General features: G+C 42.3%; 11 protein-coding genes and 1 further gene across 11 annotated transcripts; 9 read left to right on the top strand and 3 right to left on the bottom strand.

Annotated features, from left to right (window-relative positions):
- Positions 1–263: 263 nt before the first annotated feature.
- Positions 264–1,595, top strand: PKP1 (protein kinase PKP1; the record flags this gene model as incomplete). Its single annotated transcript, XM_003646202.1, has 1 exon — positions 264–1,595. The coding sequence occupies one exon, from the start codon at positions 264–266 to the stop codon at positions 1,593–1,595; it is 1,332 nt and encodes a 443-aa protein (XP_003646250.1).
- A 183-nt stretch (positions 1,596–1,778) lies between these two features.
- Positions 1,779–2,279, bottom strand: RSM18 (mitochondrial 37S ribosomal protein bS18m; the record flags this gene model as incomplete). The annotated part of the gene is made up of 1 exon (XM_003646203.1): positions 1,779–2,279. One exon carries the CDS (start codon positions 2,277–2,279, stop codon positions 1,779–1,781), a length of 501 nt encoding a protein of 166 aa, XP_003646251.1.
- An 896-nt stretch (positions 2,280–3,175) lies between these two features.
- Positions 3,176–4,432, top strand: TIM44 (protein translocase subunit TIM44; the record flags this gene model as incomplete). Its single annotated transcript, XM_003646204.1, has 1 exon — positions 3,176–4,432. One exon carries the CDS (start codon positions 3,176–3,178, stop codon positions 4,430–4,432), a length of 1,257 nt encoding a protein of 418 aa, XP_003646252.1.
- Positions 4,433–4,626: 194 nt separating this feature from the next.
- Ecym_4381 (uncharacterized protein) lies at positions 4,627–4,989 on the bottom strand (the record flags this gene model as incomplete). Its single annotated transcript, XM_003646205.1, has 1 exon — positions 4,627–4,989. The coding sequence occupies one exon, from the start codon at positions 4,987–4,989 to the stop codon at positions 4,627–4,629; it is 363 nt and encodes a 120-aa protein (XP_003646253.1).
- Positions 4,990–5,421: 432 nt separating this feature from the next.
- On the top strand, positions 5,422–6,357 carry RPB3 (DNA-directed RNA polymerase II core subunit RPB3; the record flags this gene model as incomplete). The annotated part of the gene is made up of 1 exon (XM_003646206.1): positions 5,422–6,357. The coding sequence occupies one exon, from the start codon at positions 5,422–5,424 to the stop codon at positions 6,355–6,357; it is 936 nt and encodes a 311-aa protein (XP_003646254.1).
- A 223-nt stretch (positions 6,358–6,580) lies between these two features.
- HIS6 (1-(5-phosphoribosyl)-5- ((5-phosphoribosylamino)methylideneamino)imidazole-4-carboxamide isomerase HIS6) lies at positions 6,581–7,372 on the bottom strand (the record flags this gene model as incomplete). The annotated part of the gene is made up of 1 exon (XM_003646207.1): positions 6,581–7,372. The coding sequence occupies one exon, from the start codon at positions 7,370–7,372 to the stop codon at positions 6,581–6,583; it is 792 nt and encodes a 263-aa protein (XP_003646255.1).
- A 379-nt stretch (positions 7,373–7,751) lies between these two features.
- Positions 7,752–8,723, top strand: FAF1 (Faf1p; the record flags this gene model as incomplete). Its single annotated transcript, XM_003646208.1, has 1 exon — positions 7,752–8,723. One exon carries the CDS (start codon positions 7,752–7,754, stop codon positions 8,721–8,723), a length of 972 nt encoding a protein of 323 aa, XP_003646256.1.
- Positions 8,724–9,468: 745 nt separating this feature from the next.
- On the top strand, positions 9,469–11,211 carry PHO4 (phosphate-sensing transcription factor PHO4; the record flags this gene model as incomplete). The annotated part of the gene is made up of 1 exon (XM_003646209.1): positions 9,469–11,211. The coding sequence occupies one exon, from the start codon at positions 9,469–9,471 to the stop codon at positions 11,209–11,211; it is 1,743 nt and encodes a 580-aa protein (XP_003646257.1).
- A 555-nt stretch (positions 11,212–11,766) lies between these two features.
- Positions 11,767–12,333, top strand: QCR6 (ubiquinol--cytochrome-c reductase subunit 6; the record flags this gene model as incomplete). The annotated part of the gene is made up of 1 exon (XM_003646210.1): positions 11,767–12,333. The coding sequence occupies one exon, from the start codon at positions 11,767–11,769 to the stop codon at positions 12,331–12,333; it is 567 nt and encodes a 188-aa protein (XP_003646258.1).
- A 1,334-nt stretch (positions 12,334–13,667) lies between these two features.
- Positions 13,668–13,859, top strand: RPL29 (60S ribosomal protein eL29; the record flags this gene model as incomplete). The annotated part of the gene is made up of 1 exon (XM_003646211.1): positions 13,668–13,859. One exon carries the CDS (start codon positions 13,668–13,670, stop codon positions 13,857–13,859), a length of 192 nt encoding a protein of 63 aa, XP_003646259.1.
- A 506-nt stretch (positions 13,860–14,365) lies between these two features.
- On the top strand, positions 14,366–15,662 carry Ecym_4388 (the record flags this gene model as incomplete).
- A 696-nt stretch (positions 15,663–16,358) lies between these two features.
- On the top strand, positions 16,359–17,481 carry Ecym_4389 (60S ribosomal protein uL2; the record flags this gene model as incomplete). The annotated part of the gene is made up of 2 exons (XM_003646212.1): positions 16,359–16,362; positions 16,721–17,481. 2 exons carry the CDS (start codon positions 16,359–16,361, stop codon positions 17,479–17,481), a joined length of 765 nt encoding a protein of 254 aa, XP_003646260.1.
- Positions 17,482–17,592: the final 111 nt, after the last annotated feature.

The following is a 17,592-nucleotide window of genomic DNA, read 5'->3' on the forward strand; positions in this document are numbered from 1 at the left end:
ACAGATATGTGAGGTGATTCAGATTAGTAGTTAATTATGTATAATTTATTAGTGGAGTAGTGGCATATCAGCGGCAAGGGTTATGTTGGATGAATGATTGCAGTATCATGAATTGATTGTTTTTTCATCAGCAATAGCAGTAATTATTTATAAAGTTCGAAAAATTGTTTTGAAGTATCAATTGCGGTCATCGGGACAAATGTAGTCATCGCCGAGCACTTACTAGTCTGTTTGGTTATACAGGGATCTGGTTCTGTTTAATGATGAGTCTTTTAACTCGCTGTGTGGTATTAGATAGATTAAGTCTGAATGTGTGTGGTAGTGGTAGGTGTACGGGGAGGAATGGGCTGGTAGTTACATCAGGCATCGGTAACAAGCCAATACGCCATATAAATATGTATGTTGTGATGAAACAAGTACGGTATTACCATGGAAGTTGGAGCTTCCATCATAGTATTCGAAGGGAAAAACCGGATGAAAAAGTAGCGAAGCTGGGATTTGAGCAGTTTTATCAATTACGTTCAAATGTGGAAATGTTAATCCAAGATTATGCGAAGAGACGTCTACCTCCAATCACATATGACTTTTTGACTCAATATATTCCTCCTCTTTCAGAAAATGAAAAGTACGTATTCACAATTAAGGTTGTGAATATTCTACTGACTTTGACATGCCGTAGACTAGCTGCGATACAAAGATTACCGTATATTGCTGTAGTTAATCCGAACATTGAAGAGTCCAATCGACTATATCTAAAAACCTTGGAGTCGTTGCTGTCCATTGAGATGCCATATGGATTAAATGACAGGGAACTTATGCAATCAAAGTTGAGGGATTTGCTAAATGATCACAACGATACTTTGGCTACTCTTGCGAAAGGACTTCAGGAGATAATGGATTTCTATCCAAAGCAGGATGTCTTTGACTTCTTAAATGCACATCTAAGGGACAGGTTATCGATGAAGCTGTTATCCACTCATTATCTGAGCCTGATTTCACAAAAGGAGTTTACAGATTCTATTGGCGTGCTACATAGAAATCTTAATATTGCGGATCTTATAAAGCGGACACAAGAATTTGTTGGCGATCTAACGTTTGTGAAATACGATAAAATCGTCCCGGTGCAAATACTATATGGGCACGACGTCACCTTTCCCTGCATCCCTCCAGATCTGGAATATGTTTTCCAGGAGATCATAAAGAATAGCGCCAGAGCTCACATTGAGGCAAGTACACCAGGCAACGATGTCGCGGAAAAGCCCATAGAGGTCACAATTGTAAGATCCCATGAAGATTTGGAGGTCAGAATTAGGGACTTTGGTGGGGGAATTCCACCTGACGTTGAAGACAAGATGTTTGACTACAGTTATAGCACATCAGAAAAAGATGCCAAGGATACCGGCATGAGTGCATACATTATTCCGGGGCAAGATGTGTCAAATGTTTCTGGGATGGGCTTCGGACTACCCCTTTGTAAGGCGTATCTAGAGATGTTTAATGGGCAATTAGACATCCAATCACTCTGGGGATGGGGTACAGACGTATACATCAAACTTAAGGGTCCCAAAAAGGAGCTTTTAACATGCTCTAAGTGAAAGCCTTGGAACGAACACATCCACAAACAAAAAAGGAACAAAGGTTAATAATACTAATAATAATAAACCTTATATTACTATGCTTATTTTGTTTTTATAGGCTACCTATTTACAGATTACAAAGTTTCAGCAACATCTCTACTAGCATATACATACATCTAAATCACATAAACGCTTAGTTTCTTATTTATTAGAAATCATTCTAGTTGGCAGGAATGACACATCTTTATGTGTCTTGGACATCAGTCCAATAGCTTGGCATCTTTTAATAGCCTTCGCAAGACGACGCTGATTCTTCACAGAAAGACCAGTAACGTCTCTATGTTGTATTCTACCAGTAGAAGTTAGAAACCTGGACAGAAACTCTGGGTTAGTATAAAAATCCAATGGATTGGCCTTCATATGATCGAAAATATCACTATTCCAACGGCCATTTTTAGCAAACTTTTTGTCTAAATGAAGACGTTCCATCGAAAAATCGAAAGGATTATACACGTTTCCAAGAGGGAATTTCTTTAACAAACTAGAATCTAGTTTTTTAACCTCAATATCCGTTGCATCATTCACCTTCTTGGGTTCTTCAAAAATACTAAAGTCAATATTAGATCCATTCAAGCAACTATTTGTCCTAGAGAATAATCTTCTGCTTGGAAGCTGTAGCGCGCACTTGAAAACCATCGTCATCTCCACTATTCAAAATATAGTCAATGTAGCGACACCAAAATCTAGAAAACCCCCAAGAAACCGTAACCGCGAGAAGAGCCTTACCACAATACTATCCTTCACTATCTCGATATTACCATTAAATTGCGTCAAAAAGTTACTAACTTAAAAAAGTGAAAATTGTAGATCACTATATACGTTACTGACGATATGCCAGTCATAACGATGCCAACCATATTATTCATCCTCATATGTGTATAAGGTGTCTAATCTATGCCATTGGGATCCTGATTACTCATTTATACTCTATTATTCGAAGTATTACTAGACACATCTCCCTCTCTGTGTTGCGTTTGTTGCATATCGCTCTAAATTCAATTGGAGATGTCATAAGCTATCATCTGACTATAGTGTCTAATACTTTCAGTTGTAAAACGAATATGCTATTTACGCAGTTTATTTATTCGGTTTAAATATGCATTGAAGTTCTGAAACAGGGGTATATCAAAGTATATTTGTTTTAGGCAGCAATCTCTATTACCGGGCACATCTCTGACACTTACATTTACCGAAGCTCACCTTACAGACCACATAAGCAGCCTACATATAAAACTAATTTATACTGGGGATTACAAGTTTCCACTTGTTAATACTACTTATACTTTCTATCAAGACGTGAGAACCTGGATTATTACGATCCAAATCTTAAATGCCAACGTCGTGGCACCCACACATCTATTAAGTCGTATGGGAAAATTTTTCGAAGTTCTTTAAACTATTGATCAATTATTCAAAATTGAAAAATCGTACTGAACATCATCTTTAGTGAGAGGTGGCACCGGATCAGATCTATATTTCAGGTAATAGTAAAGAGGACTGGTGGTTCCTCTGGTTGTTTCAATATTTATTGGGGAGCCATGCTTAAATACGCTGCTATCAAACAAAGTCGAATGTCTGGAATTGCGAAAGCAGTTCCAGCGCGCCAATTCTCAACTACAGGTTTATCTTGGAATGGACAGAAGTCACCGTTACAGATCTTCCGTGAGACGTTCAAAGATGAATGGAAGAAGTCTCAAGAATTACAAGATAATATAAAGGCATTGCAAGATGCTAGTGGGAGGTTAGGTGAGTCAGATGCTTATAAGAAGGCCCGCGAAGCTTATTTGAAGGCTCAAAGAGGATCGACAGTTGTTGGGAAAACGTTAAAGAAGACAGGAGAGACGATTGAAAATTTGACGGTAAAAGCATGGGATTCTGATATTGGGAAGAATACCAGAGAGGTGGTTAGTAAGACTGCGCAGAAGCTTGATGAGAGTTTTGAGCCTGTTAGACACACGAGGGTGTATAAGGATATGAGTGAACTTATCGATGATGGAGAATCATCTAGGTACGGTGGGTTTATAGCGAAAGAAACGAGGAGACAGAAACGTGAACATGATCTTGCATCTGGCAGAAGAACACATGCTGTTCGGAGTAATGATGAAGCGGGAACTGCGATGGTTGCCACCAACAAAGAAGGTAAGGAATCTTTCGGTAAGAAGATTCAAGATTTCAAAGAGAAGACCTTTATTGGACGGAAGCTACACGAATCAAAGGTGAAGCTATGGGATGAAAATGAAAATCCGTTAATAAGTATGTTGAGGACGATCAGCAATAAAATAGGTGGTTTGTTTGCCGAGACGGAGTCTGCCAGGGTGTTTGCGCAATTTAAGCTATTAGATCCTACCTTCAACAGCGAAGAATTTACTAAACATTTGCGGGAGTACATCATTCCTGAAGTATTGGAAGCATATGTCAAAGGGGACGAAGTTGTCCTCAAACAATGGCTCAGTGAAGCTCCTTACAATGTTTACGCTGCTCAGCAAAAACAATTTAGAGAACAGGAACTGTTCCCTGATGGCAGAGTTCTGGATATCAGGGGTGTTGAGATTGTTAGTGCCAAATTACTACCCCCCCAGGATGTTCCTGCATTAGTTGTCGGTTGTCGTGTTCAAGAAATTCATCTTTACAGAAAAGCCAAGACTGGAGAGATCGCTGCAGGCCACGAATCCAACATCATGATGAGTTCTTATGCTATGGTTTTAACTAGAGATCCAGAGAACGTTACTGATAAGGAAACAGAAGGCTGGAAGGTCTTGGAATTCATCAGAGGCGGTTCAAGGCAATTCACTTGAATCTAAAGATAGAAATCTATAGATAATAGAAGAAAACGCGGCATAACAAGCATAAGGACATACCCGATATTTTCTTGTTTATAGTTGGCATTCCATTATACCTTATATATATGTATATATACGTTAATCATCTGTGCTCACAGAAACCAAAAAACACAATTCAAGTGATGAATAATTAAAGTGGGCTGCGCACATCAGATTCTTTTTGTCTGCGGCTTTGGATATACATTTCTCCCAACAATCACATTATATATGCCTGCACCCAAGCGCCGCCCATTTTGAGTGCATGCTTTCAACCAAGGTTTCATCATGATTAGAAAACCTGTCCACAGCATTCCATGTACAAGAGGCAGCAAAACGACATCTCTAACAATCACCTTTGCCACTACAAAAGTCGTAATTGTTGGCTCACCAAAATCTTCTGAAACGACAATGTCCTGCGACCCTTTCAGCTTCCGTATTTTATACTGATGCTGCTTCAATGCCTCTTTCTTAAGAGCGACCATGAATGTCTGCTCAAACCGAATATCGGGGATGGCCAACGGCTTTGCGTCCATATCGAGCAGTTGTATAACGAACCTAAAAACACCTCTGTCTCTATTCAAAGTCCAGATCTGACAGAAAAGGAGAATAATATTATAGGATGAAACCTTTCTTTAAACGTTCCAATTGAAACCCCTCCAGTTTTGACCGACAGGAACGATCTACAGAATAGATAACTATCTAATGGCAATTTAATATCAACCCAGAATGCTAGACATCCATTTACAGAACGTGACACACCTAATAACACTTGAACGCCAACTCACAGTATATTCGAGTCCCAATAGAAAGGAAGTCGTCGTTCTCACCACTTCACTAAATTTGCCTTAAGTATTGAAGAAAGCGTTTCTTCCTTTTAAACAAAAGCTTAAAATTTTTCGCCACCTCTCCAAAAAGTTCGTTGATTATCAATTGCAGAACCCAAACAAGAGCACCAAACAAGTAATATGAGTGAAGAAGGGCCTCAAGTAAAGATCAGGGAGGCGACCAAGGATAATGTTGACTTTATTCTATCAAATGTTGATCTTTCATTGGCGAATTCGCTGCGTAGAATTATGATTGCTGAGATTCCAACATTAGCCATCGATTCAGTTGAAATAGAAACGAATACATCTGTTTTAGCGGATGAATTTATTTCACATAGACTTGGTTTGATACCTTTACAGAGTAAAGACATCGACCAGTTGGTTTATTGTCGTGATTGTTATTGTGAAGACCATTGTGATCGTTGTTCTGTGGTTCTTACTTTGCAGGCGGTTGGGGAAAGTGAATCAACAACGAATGTGTATGCTAAGGATTTACAAATAGTAAGTGATTTGGGGGGTAAAAATATTGGACATCCTATTATACAAGATAAAGAAGCTAATGGGATATTAGTTTGCAAGCTCAGAAAGGGCCAAGAGTTGCGGTTAAAGTGCGTTGCCAAAAAAGGTATTTCCAAGGAGCATGCCAAATGGTCACCAGCAGCAGCTATAGAGTTTGAGTATGATCCGTGGAATAAACTAAAACACACGGACTATTGGTTTGAACAAGATGCTACTTCTGAATGGCCGCATTCCAAGAACTGTGAATTTGAAGATCCGTTAAACGACGATGATGTCTTTGATTACAGTGCCAAACCTAATATATTTTATATCAACGTAGAAAGTGTGGGTAGTATAACATCGGACCAAGTGGTAATTAGAGGAATCAAGACTTTACAGGATAAAGTTGCAGATATCTTGTTTTCCTTAAAGAAAATGGACCAAGACAAGGTTGCCTTTGGTGGACCAACTAGTGAGAATGCGCCAATGGAAGTTGATCATGATCCTTATAGTGGAACCAATGGCCAATATAACGAGTATAATGATAATACTAACACAGCCTACGATGATGCCTGGTGATTAGCGCGAAGGATAAAAAGAAGACAATTTGAAGCGCACGTTCATTCATTATTACCTTTGTATCGATAGTTTTTAAATCACAACTCATTTAACCTAATTCAAAAAGAAATAATAATAAAAAGCATACACACACACATAAACCATTATAATGTATATACTTTCTCAAGGTATAATAAATGTTGAAAATAGGAACACTACGCGGGAGCACAAAGCGTTGTCACAGTCAATGCACCGAATTCCAACTGCAGCAATCTTTAAATTTGACCAGTTTCCCTCCGAAAAGGTCCAATGATGAACCAAACGTAAGATCAACCTTCCCGTGACTCAACTGCTCAACCAGCTCCAAATCGTCAATACTTTTTGCCCCACCAGCGTATACCATGGTAACAGGGGTTTCAAGGGAACATGCCCATTCGCCAAGTTTCTTGACTAACTCTTTGTCAACCCCATGTCCCAAACCTTCAACTTCTGCCGCATGGATTAGAAACTCGTCAGCATAATTACTGAGAAACTCAAGCGTGGATAAATTCAGTACCAAATTAGTAATGGTTTGCCATTTGTTCATTACGACCACCCACTGCTTATTCGAAGAAACACTTTCGAGAGGACGACAGCTTAAATCAATTACCAAACGGTCCTTCCCACATTTATCTGAAATCTCATGCAGCTTGTCAAGTTGAAATCGACCCTCACTGTCAAATAAATATGACGTTACAATCACCTTCGCTGCATATTTCAACCAGTATTCACAATTCTCTAAATTAATACCCCCACCCACTTGCAAAAATCCTGGTGCCGTTTTTAATGCATCCATCGCTGCCTCATCATTACCGGATCCCAACTTGATCACATGTGTTCCACGCACATTATTGTCCAGATATAGTTTCGCATAGTAAGATGAAGGCCTATCAGAAACAAAATTCGTCTTTGTTGCCTGTTCAGAAGTTAACGTCTTGCCAACTATCTGTTTCACCTGCCCCCCATGCAAATCGATACATCCAACAAACCTAGTCATTACCCTATTTGAATACTTAAAATATAATATATCGCTGTGAACACAATTACCCTTCCACCTCTAAAAATCATGCATTAAATAGATAGACGTCTCATACTCGGTCATATATTACATATGTATATATATGTATATAAACGTAGAAGGCTGTGTGGGAGAGTCGTCGGTATGAGTAAGTGTGCATGCAGCTGGTGACTTCTTGTACGGGGATTTTTCAATTTTTGAAAAAAAAAAATTGAAAAACTTGAAAAACTTTAAAGCGGCGATGAGCTAATAATACAACACAACTCTTGTTTGTTTTCCACCCCACACCCCCCTTCTGCCCCTCTTTCCCCTCTACCCCCTGATAACCTCCTGAAACCACATCCACTCCATTTGCACCATGAGTGATGAAGATGAGCTGCAATATCTGAAACAACTGGAAGCCCAGCGAAATGCGTTCGAAGCCCAATTTGGGTCGTTAGAAGATATGGGCTTCCAGGACAAAACCAAGAAAACTGTAATACAAAATGATGGTGATGGGCAGTCCGACACTGGCTCCGACTCCGACTCTACCGAAACTGAAACTGAAACTGAAACCGAAACCGATTCAAATGCCCCCCCAGAACCTGCTCCACCTGCTCAACCCGCCCAGCCTAAAATAATAACATTTAGTGGCCCTGCAGACAACTATATCCCACCTTCAAAGCACCAACAGCGGCTTCTAAGAAGTGGCAAAGCCCCTTCCATAAACCAGCTTCAAGAATTACCGTCTGAAAACGACGCTGATGACGACAGTAGCTTCGCTGAACGACAAAACCTAAAAAATGACATCGAACTACAAACCTTTCTAAAAGAATCTCACCTGTTGAGTGCCCTATCCTCCTCCAACTCCAACTCCTCCGGCGCAGAGCTGACATTACAAACAATAAACAGCAACGACTTTCATGGCAAAATCCGCTCCCGTACACTAGAAAGAAGACTCCAGTCCTTATCCGCAGTCAATGGCAAAGCCCAATCCCTGGAAAAGGTCCCCATCAACATCCGCAGAGGAATGCTGCAAAAACATCAAACCAGAATCCGCCAGCACGAACAACTGGCCCGCGACGCAGGCATCATCCTTCCAAACGTCAAAAAGGGCCAATTCCGCAAAATCGACGCTACACACAAGAAAGACATTGAAAGACGCATTGGCTCCAGCATCAAATCCGCTGACAGACGTCGTTTCAAGGCAAAGAAGAGAGATAAAGGCCTACGCATCAATTCCATAGGACAGAGTACAAGAAACGGTCTCGTGATCAGTAAATCCGAGATCGCCAGAATTACTGCGGCACCGGGGAAAGACCCCAAGAAGAAGAAGAAGAACCACCGCTGAGACCCTCAGCGCCTGCTTATATAGCCACCACCGTCCAGCGCTCCACCCTCCTCGCTAAATTGGTCGAGGTGGTCCCACGTGCGGGCGTGCCCGCACGTGGGACCACCTCGACCATCTGCAACAAGATTCTGACCAACGCTTCCGAAGCCGGAGCCGCCAAAGACCAGTCTTCCTATGCCCAATGGGTCCGTTCACCTTGCAACCCATCCCTCCGTGGTTGGAGCATAAGAATGTGTCTTAGCAGCCACCGTTCTTCGTCTTGTCCCTGACGAGACCGATGACACCGGTGTTGTAACTAAAAAAATTAAAGCACACAAGAACCGCCTGGCCGACTGTTCTGTATCTACGTAATGAAGCATAGAACTGGGTTGTACAAGGCCAGTCCCATTGACTCTATACTACAAGATTTGATCTTCTTTTCGACGAGCATGTCGGACTTTTGAAAGCAGTTCATGTTCGGGAAGGAAGTGTTTGTCATAATTTTTTCTCGTTTTCATATTCACCAAAAATTGGATGGATAACAATTGCTAAAGTTGTATTGTAATCATGAATATATATTAGATAGAGAGATAGATAGATAGATTTGAATGAATAGAAGTGATCAGAAGAAGGGTAATTTTTTTCGAGAGGAGAGGTATCATACAGAAAGGAATATTTTTGAGTAGATAGAAAGAGGGTTTTAGACTAGTTGTGGGATAGTGATAATATTGATAAGTTTTTGGAATTAACTTTTTTGAGGCAGCAGATGATGATGGAAGAAGGGAAACTTGGGGATGGGGATGATATAGAGGGGAAGGTTGGTGGAGGTAGTGGGGATTTGAATTGCGGAAATGGTAGGACTATATTGGAGCAGGTGGGGGAGTATTTGAGTGAGCAGGGTCGGCAGGGGGTACGGCGTGGGGGGGGGAAGCAGGAGCGAGACGGTGGGGGACGGGGGGTTATGGGTCGGGATGGGGATGGTTCGGAAGGAGAGGGGGGGGAGGGGGCTCATGGGTGGTCAGCGGAGGAGATGCAGATTGATTTGGAGCGGTTGGGGCATTCGTTGTTGGAAGGGGGGGGGATGGTCGTGGAGATGAGGGAGTGGGGAGTACTGCAGGCCATTTTTTTAGACTTTTCTTTGCTGGAAGAGACACATCATGGTAAACTAGAGGATGATCTAGAAGTGCATCATCATTCAAAGATTGCAGTTGCGAAGCGTGGAGGGGAGGGAAGGAGGGGCGATGATCATGAAGAGGGGGGGCATGAGGAGGGCGAGGAAGACGATAAGCAAGGACAGGAGCAGCAGCCGCAACATGTAAGGCCTAGAATGGTGTTCTCTCCGATGATGTCACCGCTGGTGCAGTCGCACGGGTCTGCGACGAACACGCCGATGCTGAGCGCAGATTTGGCACATACGACGCATAATACGCCGTATTTGCAACATGAGGTGCACGGTATAGGAATGCATGCTCTAGCCAAACAGTCATCTTTCTCGCCATTGTCGTCTCCAGCGTTGATGGCTGTGGAGGGCGTACGGTCGAATAGCTTCAGTTTACCGGAAGCGAGCTTAGTGACTCGCAGGAGTTCCGGGGCGTCCAGATCCAAGAAGACCCCTCATTCGACTCCATACATGTCTGCTGGCTCTGGAAAAGTCTCTAAACATTCTCCGCTGGTGGGACCGAAAAAAACGATTGCAAATACAGGCAGTGCCGCTGTTACTGCAGCGGCAACGTCTTCTTCCTCTTCGTCTTCGAAATACAAGGGCCAAATTTGGGATGATATGTTTAAACTCCCAAACAGTTCAATAGCGATTCCATCTAGCCAGCAGTATTCAACTTCGCTTGGCAGCGTTTCGGGCGATACACCAACTTCTCATTCTACGGTGTCATCGACGTCTCTCGGACCTGCGGACGATCATTTTTCGGATGAACACATGAAGCCCGCAACGTTGATGAACTTCCCTAAGTTTATTCTTCCCTCTGTGACTAACAACCACACAACTTCCTCTTCTTCTCCATCTAATGGTATGGTAATCCGAGCTACGGAGTCACCGGTGATCAGACCGAGACATCAAAACGGCGTTCCTACAAACTCCGCTGCCACCGTCAACAACAAAGGCAAAAACATCAACAACAATAAGGGTGCTGACAATTCAAGTACGGGGGCCGCCGTATCGGTGCCACCCACTGCCGTCTCCATACCAGACTCTCTTCACATGAAAAACATCCCCAACGGGTCGTCTGAACATAACGTGCCCGTAGAATCCCAGCATCATACCAAGAGGACCTCAAGATCAGCCTCTAATAGATCAAACAACGATGAGCTAATAAAAAAAGAAGTACACAAGGTAGCGGAACAAGGTAGACGCAACAGACTTAACAACGCTCTGGTAGAATTGAACACACTCTTACCCCAAGAACTTAAAGATTCCGTCCAGGTCCCATCAAAGGCTACTACTGTGGAAATGGCATGTGAATATATCAAGCAGTTGACTAGCCAAAAGAAGTAAACCATTGTATGTGTGTGTGTAGCTCATTGTTGCATAATTTAAGCTATCCTTTGGTTACAAAGTATCGTTATATACAACTTGAGCCATTAATCCAGTTTCAGACCTATTATTATATTACTTGTACCGAATACCATTTGTCTTTTCTATTTTTACTAATCCTATTTTCCTTAGCTGTTGTGTATGATTTCATTTTATTTTTTTTTAAAAAAAATAAAATAGACTATCCTCTATCAATTGCCAATACATCCATATAAGTTTATAATGGCAGTATATGAACATCACACACGCATCCATTTTTGCGCTCAGACAGACTGCTACTTGTTTTCTCTTCTCTCTCTTTTCCTTTATACTACTATATTAGAAAAGATTCGTTTGGGCATATGTGGCGAGTGACGCTGACGCCGCGGTGTCACAGAAGACACACAATAGCCGGGTAATCACAATTCCCTCGTCGACCAATCAGATCGCTTTGTTTGTTACAACCTCGTCCAAAACGATAGCCATCGAAATTTGGAAAAAGCCCGATATTTGCTAGACAGAATTTGAAGCTAAGAAATGCTAAAAGCTCGAAGACAGAGCAAGAGATCTTATCTTGTCAGTGTTTCTTGGTTTGCAGGATTTAAGACTCCTTCATTGGGCTTCCAGAGTTATATTTTGAGTATCTGGCAATCAGACATTAAGGTGAATTACCGAATCGAGATGTTTTCAATTACTGAGTATTTGGATGAGTTGAAGGAAGCGTTTGTTCCCACAGTCGCTAAGGCCGAAGACGACGTCGAAGAAGCGGAGGAACAAGATGAGGAAGATGTGGAGAAGAATGACGATGATGAAGATGAAGATGACGAAGATGAAGATGACGACGACGACGACGACGAAGACGACGACGACGACGAGGCGGTCACTGACCAGTTAGCAGCATTACAGGAAGAATGTAAACAGGCCGATGCTGGAAAACCACTAGTGCATCATTACATGGAATGTGTCGAAAGAGTTCAAAAAGCTCAAGAAGAGCCAGGCTATGACCAATTAGAGTACAAAGAAGACTGCGTTGAAGAATTTTTCCATTTGCAGCATTATATTGACAGCTGTGCTGCTCCAAGACTATTTGACAAGTTGAAATAGATTCTAATTATCCGCTTACACAATTTGCATTTAATGGATACAAATTATTTATTCTGCAAAACATTTGTCTTTTAGTTGCCCTGCCCCTCCTCCTGCCTTTGATGACCAAAAATAAAAATAAAGCTCGTTAATGGAGGGGTAGCTCTCCTTGGACTGCAAACTTGTTATGTTCCTTGTGTTTTGTTGTCGGGAACCATACGGTACGATACTATATTTTATTAAATCACCACGAGACTCGTCTATATTTCTTTCTCTTTTATAATATAATAGAGAAACAATCTATTTATTATTTACAGCTGTGTTCCACACTGATAATCCTTAACCGATTCTTGATGACTTACTTACCGGATGATGGCATGAATTGTCTATACACTAACTTTTATACACAGATAAACCATCAACGAAGGTAGTTATGGCGGGCTGTCGCCCTATACATACTAGTAAAGGTTATGTGAATGTATACATATATCTGTATTCATAGATGGAGTTTCCACTACTACATAAATACACCATAATACAGCCGTTATGCATCAATTGGGTTTGGCGCTTCAGTACTCACCACCTTCATTACCTGGTGCAGAACCCAGATTCCGTGCTTGATGCGAATAAGCTGGGAAAACACAGTCACAAATCATGATACAGCACCCATACATCCGTCATAAAACAAAACTGGGCGACAGTACACCACATAGGAATCCGAACTCCATGTGGATCAGATATTTCTCAGGTTCTTTTTGGGAGGCGCGTCCTGCTGAATGTACGTTGACGCTTCCCGCGAGTTTCTCCTGGGGCTTGAATTTGCTGAGTTCACCACACTCTGGAACTATGCGCTTAACATATAGGTGGTTGCAGTCAGAAGTTTACTTGTTTTAGCTTCAGAAAGGTGTACAAACCAAGTTAAGAAGTACGTATAGATGGCACTATTACTGTTTTAATGAAATGAGACCTGGAGGGACTGTTAACGGGCGTTTGATTTGCTGGAGGAAGGAATTTTTTGTCCAGTTCAATGAAGGAAACCGTGGATAGAAAGTGTAATGGGGTATATATTAGCGGTGTTAGCGATGGGGATGGGTGATGAGTATCAACGGGATTGAAGAGAAAGGGTGGATTTTTCTGTTACAAGAGCCGAACCAGCAGGACCAGCAGACAGATTAAGTAAGATGCTACTGGGCACAATGTTAACTGATGATGACCATGGTGTCGCTTTAACAGGCTGAAGGAAGAAGTGCGCTCCGTTTTCCTTTTCTCTTTCATTTTGTATGGACCTGGGGTCGGGTTTCATTTCTCCAGGATCAGTTGAAGATCGTGACAAACTAACATAATGTTTTACAGAGATGGCTAAGTCTAAGAACCATACGGCTCATAACCAAACCAAGAAGGCTCACAGAAACGGTATCAAGAAGCCAAGAACTCACAAGTACCCATCTTTGAAGGGTGTTGACGCCAAGTTCAGAAGAAACCACAAGTACGCTTTACACGGTACTGCTAAGGCGTTGGCTGCTAAGCGTGCTGCTGAGAAGAAATAAGATGGTCTTTCATTAGAATAAAGTATACAGATTTTTGTTTTTTTAATGATTGTCATAAAATAAATTACTATATATATGCAAGCAAGTAACTGTACATTTTAATCTCAAGTAAGCTGATTTAAAATTACTGAGATGGAGGAGGGCGTCTCCCCTGCGTCAGTGGCATTGTTGTATTGCGTTTGTCAAACAATGCGCGTCAGCATCTTTCCGCTGACGCCGCAACCAAAGATTTATAAAAAACGGTATTACGGCAGACAGGCATATATAAATAAATTAAAAAAAGGGATTACTAAATGAGGTAGTTTTTGTGGTGACACTTCAAAATGCAGAGCGTTTGGCAGGTACTACTTTGTGGGATGCTGACAGAGTATTGCAGTATAAATAGGAGTTACATTGTTTCCTGCTGTTTTGTTTTGGAGATAAAATGTAGCTGCTAGAACCACATTCACAAGTGTGAACTGCTACATACATTTGCTATCAGAAGATACTGACTTACAAAACGAAATATGTCTGAACAAAATTTGCAACTCGAGCTTGCTGAGCAGGCGGGACTGAATCAACAGCAGCCAGCCCAGGAGAGTCAAAACACGGCTCAAACTCAACAACATCAGAACGATGGCCCGCTAAGTCTTTTTGAGCCACAAGCTCCATCTCAAACTCGGGTTTATATTTCCAACTTGTGCTATCAAGCGACGGAGGAATCATTAGCTGAGTTTTTGAAGGATTACGATCCAGTTTCTGTGTTGATCCCAAGCCAAAGTATTCGTGGCTTCCAAAAATCCCTTGTTCGCCCATTGGGTATTGCCTACGTAGAATTCAAAACCCCTGAGGTTGCCGCTAACGCCATTTTAGAGCTAAATGGGGTGATGTTCATGAACAGGGAATTGAAGCTAAGGTACCACATCCCATTTAAGAGTTCCAAGGAGAAATTAGTAAGAGGTCCAAACAAGCTTCAACAGATTCAAAGACGTTTGTCAGAATTGAGAAAGAAAAATGTTGCTGTAGTCTGCGCAAGAGACAATCCAGACAGCGAAGAAGAGCAGCCAGCCCTTGATGTTAACCATGTTCTGAGAGAGGCCTCTAACGTCTCATTGTATGGTCGGCCACTTACCTAGAAAGACGACTGATGGGAACCTTAGAGACTTTTTCCACGAATATTCCCCACAGGAAATCATCGTTTACAAACACCGTCAATTCCACGGATGGCGCATCCGTCGCCACATAACCGCAGCAGTGGTTACCTTCCCCGACCAGGAAAGACAACAGTCTGCATTGGTAAATCTTTGCAAAGAGCAATTCAAAGGAAGAAACATAAGAATGGCCCCTGCCTTTGAAGACAAGTTGGCTGAGATCAGGGCCGAGGTACAAAGGATGGCTGTAGAACAACAACTACCACAAACGGCTGCAAATTTGGGCATTTACATTGGAAACAACTTAATTGCCATGCAACCTTTGCAACCCCGTAACAGACAGGAACACCAACAGAAACAATCAAAACAGGATCAACAACAATCCGAGCAATCCCAATCCCAATCCCAATCCCAGTCCCAGTCTCAATCCGAATCCCAACAACTACAACAAGCAATTGTCCAAGAGCATAGCGAACTTCTGCCCGTGCAGCAAGACTCCGAAGAGCCAGCTAGAGTACAGCCGCTACTGAAACTACAAAGGTTGCAAATGATCCTGAAATTACAGCGCTTACACAAACAGAAACAAAAACAACAAGTTGAAAACGCAGAAGCTCCTGAGCAACACGAACAACAACCAGCACAAGCCCCTGAACCTGTAGCTGCTGCTGCCTAAGGAGAGAGAGAGAGGGAAAGTATGTGTGTTTTTAATATAATGATCATCATAGTAGAAAACCACACATTGTTTTAATGTTTTTATGTTTTAATCTGTAACACGTGACTTCTAAAAATCCCAAAAAAGAAAAAGGAATCATTACTGTTGTAAAAGAATATATGTGCACAAACGGGAACCAATGGACCCCAGGGCAACGTGACTTATCCGTCATCCAATTCTCGCATCGAGTGCGAATGGGGCACCGCAGTTCTGTGACTGCTCAACACCCATACATATTTAAAACAAACAAACCCATACATTCTAATATTTCTTTGTCTTATTTTTATAATTTTGACCGCGCCCGAGCGGAAAAGGCGGGGGCCGCCCACGCCGGTGCCCAGCAGCGACGGTACCGCGCCATACCCTCTGCTTCTCTGCCAGCCTGGGCTGGCAGGAGTGGGCCGCCTAGCACCAGCCTGTGGGCGCAGCGGCAGGGCCACAGGTCCTGCCTCATCTCCCCTGTCTGCATCGCCCAACACTGCGATGCAGACAGGGGGCGGGCGTACCGCTGGGCCCGCCCCGCCCCGCCCACAGGCTGGTTCCGCTCGGCAGGTTTTTCAACACATTTTCATCAAAGTGAATTACAAAATAGAATAGCAGTATGGTGATATCTATATTCATTCCCGATATCTGATAAGGAAAACCAAACATTGAACAATGGGTATGTTTTTGACAATTGGAGGTATAGCTATGCGTGTTGCAGGAGTTTGGAATTAATCTGGTGTGCATTTGGGCCCGATCTTTGGGATATTTTATTACTGGTGTGACAAAGAGTGGAAAAATATTAGAGAGTAAATGGTTATTTAATGGTGACTGGCTGATATAGTATTAGAATGCTTCTGGGAAGTTTGCAAGGACAGTATGTTCCTGATTTGGGGTTTTTGAGGCAGACAGACGTGTTTTCGGAATTTATCTGGATGATGAGCCATACAGAGAGAAAGCCCAACGCTCCAGGTGGAATGCTAAGCGCATAGGGGGTTTGATTTACGTTTTACTAACAAGGATTTTTTATTGTACAGGTAGAGTTATTAGAAACCAAAGGAAGGGTGCTGGTTCTATCTTCACCTCTCACACTAGGTTGAGACAAGGTGCTGCCAAGTTGAGAACTTTGGACTACGCTGAAAGACACGGTTACATTCGTGGTGTTGTTAAGCAGATTGTTCACGATGCTGGTAGAGGTGCTCCATTGGCAAAGGTTGTTTTCCGTGACCCATACAAGTACAAGTTACGTGAAGAGACTTTTATTGCTAACGAGGGTGTTCATACTGGGCAATTTATCTACGCAGGTAAGAATGCTTCTTTGAACGTCGGTAACATCTTGCCTTTGGGTTCCGTTCCAGAAGGTACTATAGTGTCCAACGTTGAGGAAAGACCAGGTGACAGAGGTGCTTTGGCTAGAACTTCCGGTAACTACGTTATTGTTATCGGCCACAACCCTGACGAAAACAAAACGAGAGTCAGATTACCATCTGGTGCTAAGAAGATCATCAGCTCTGACGCCAGAGGTGTTATCGGTGTCGTTGCCGGTGGTGGTAGAGTGGACAAGCCATTGTTGAAGGCTGGTACTGCATTCCACAAGTACAAGGTCAAGAGAAACTCTTGGCCAAAGACCCGTGGTGTTGCCATGAACCCAGTTGACCATCCTCACGGTGGTGGTAACCATCAACATATTGGTAAGGCTTCTACCATTTCTAGAGGTGCTGTTTCCGGTCAAAAGGCGGGTTTGATCGCTGCCAGAAGAACTGGTTTGTTGCGTGGTTCTCAAAAGACTCAAGATTAGATTGTGTGAAATGGTCAACCGTGTCATATGTATCTAAGGTTTTATCGAATTATATCTTTTAATCTAAAATGCGTTATTATATAAAATCCTTTAGCTCTCTTGTATAACCAT

This window comes from Eremothecium cymbalariae, chromosome 4 (assembly GCF_000235365.1).
Source record: "Eremothecium cymbalariae DBVPG#7215 chromosome 4, complete sequence".
NCBI lineage: Eukaryota > Fungi > Ascomycota > Saccharomycetes > Saccharomycetales > Saccharomycetaceae > Eremothecium > Eremothecium cymbalariae.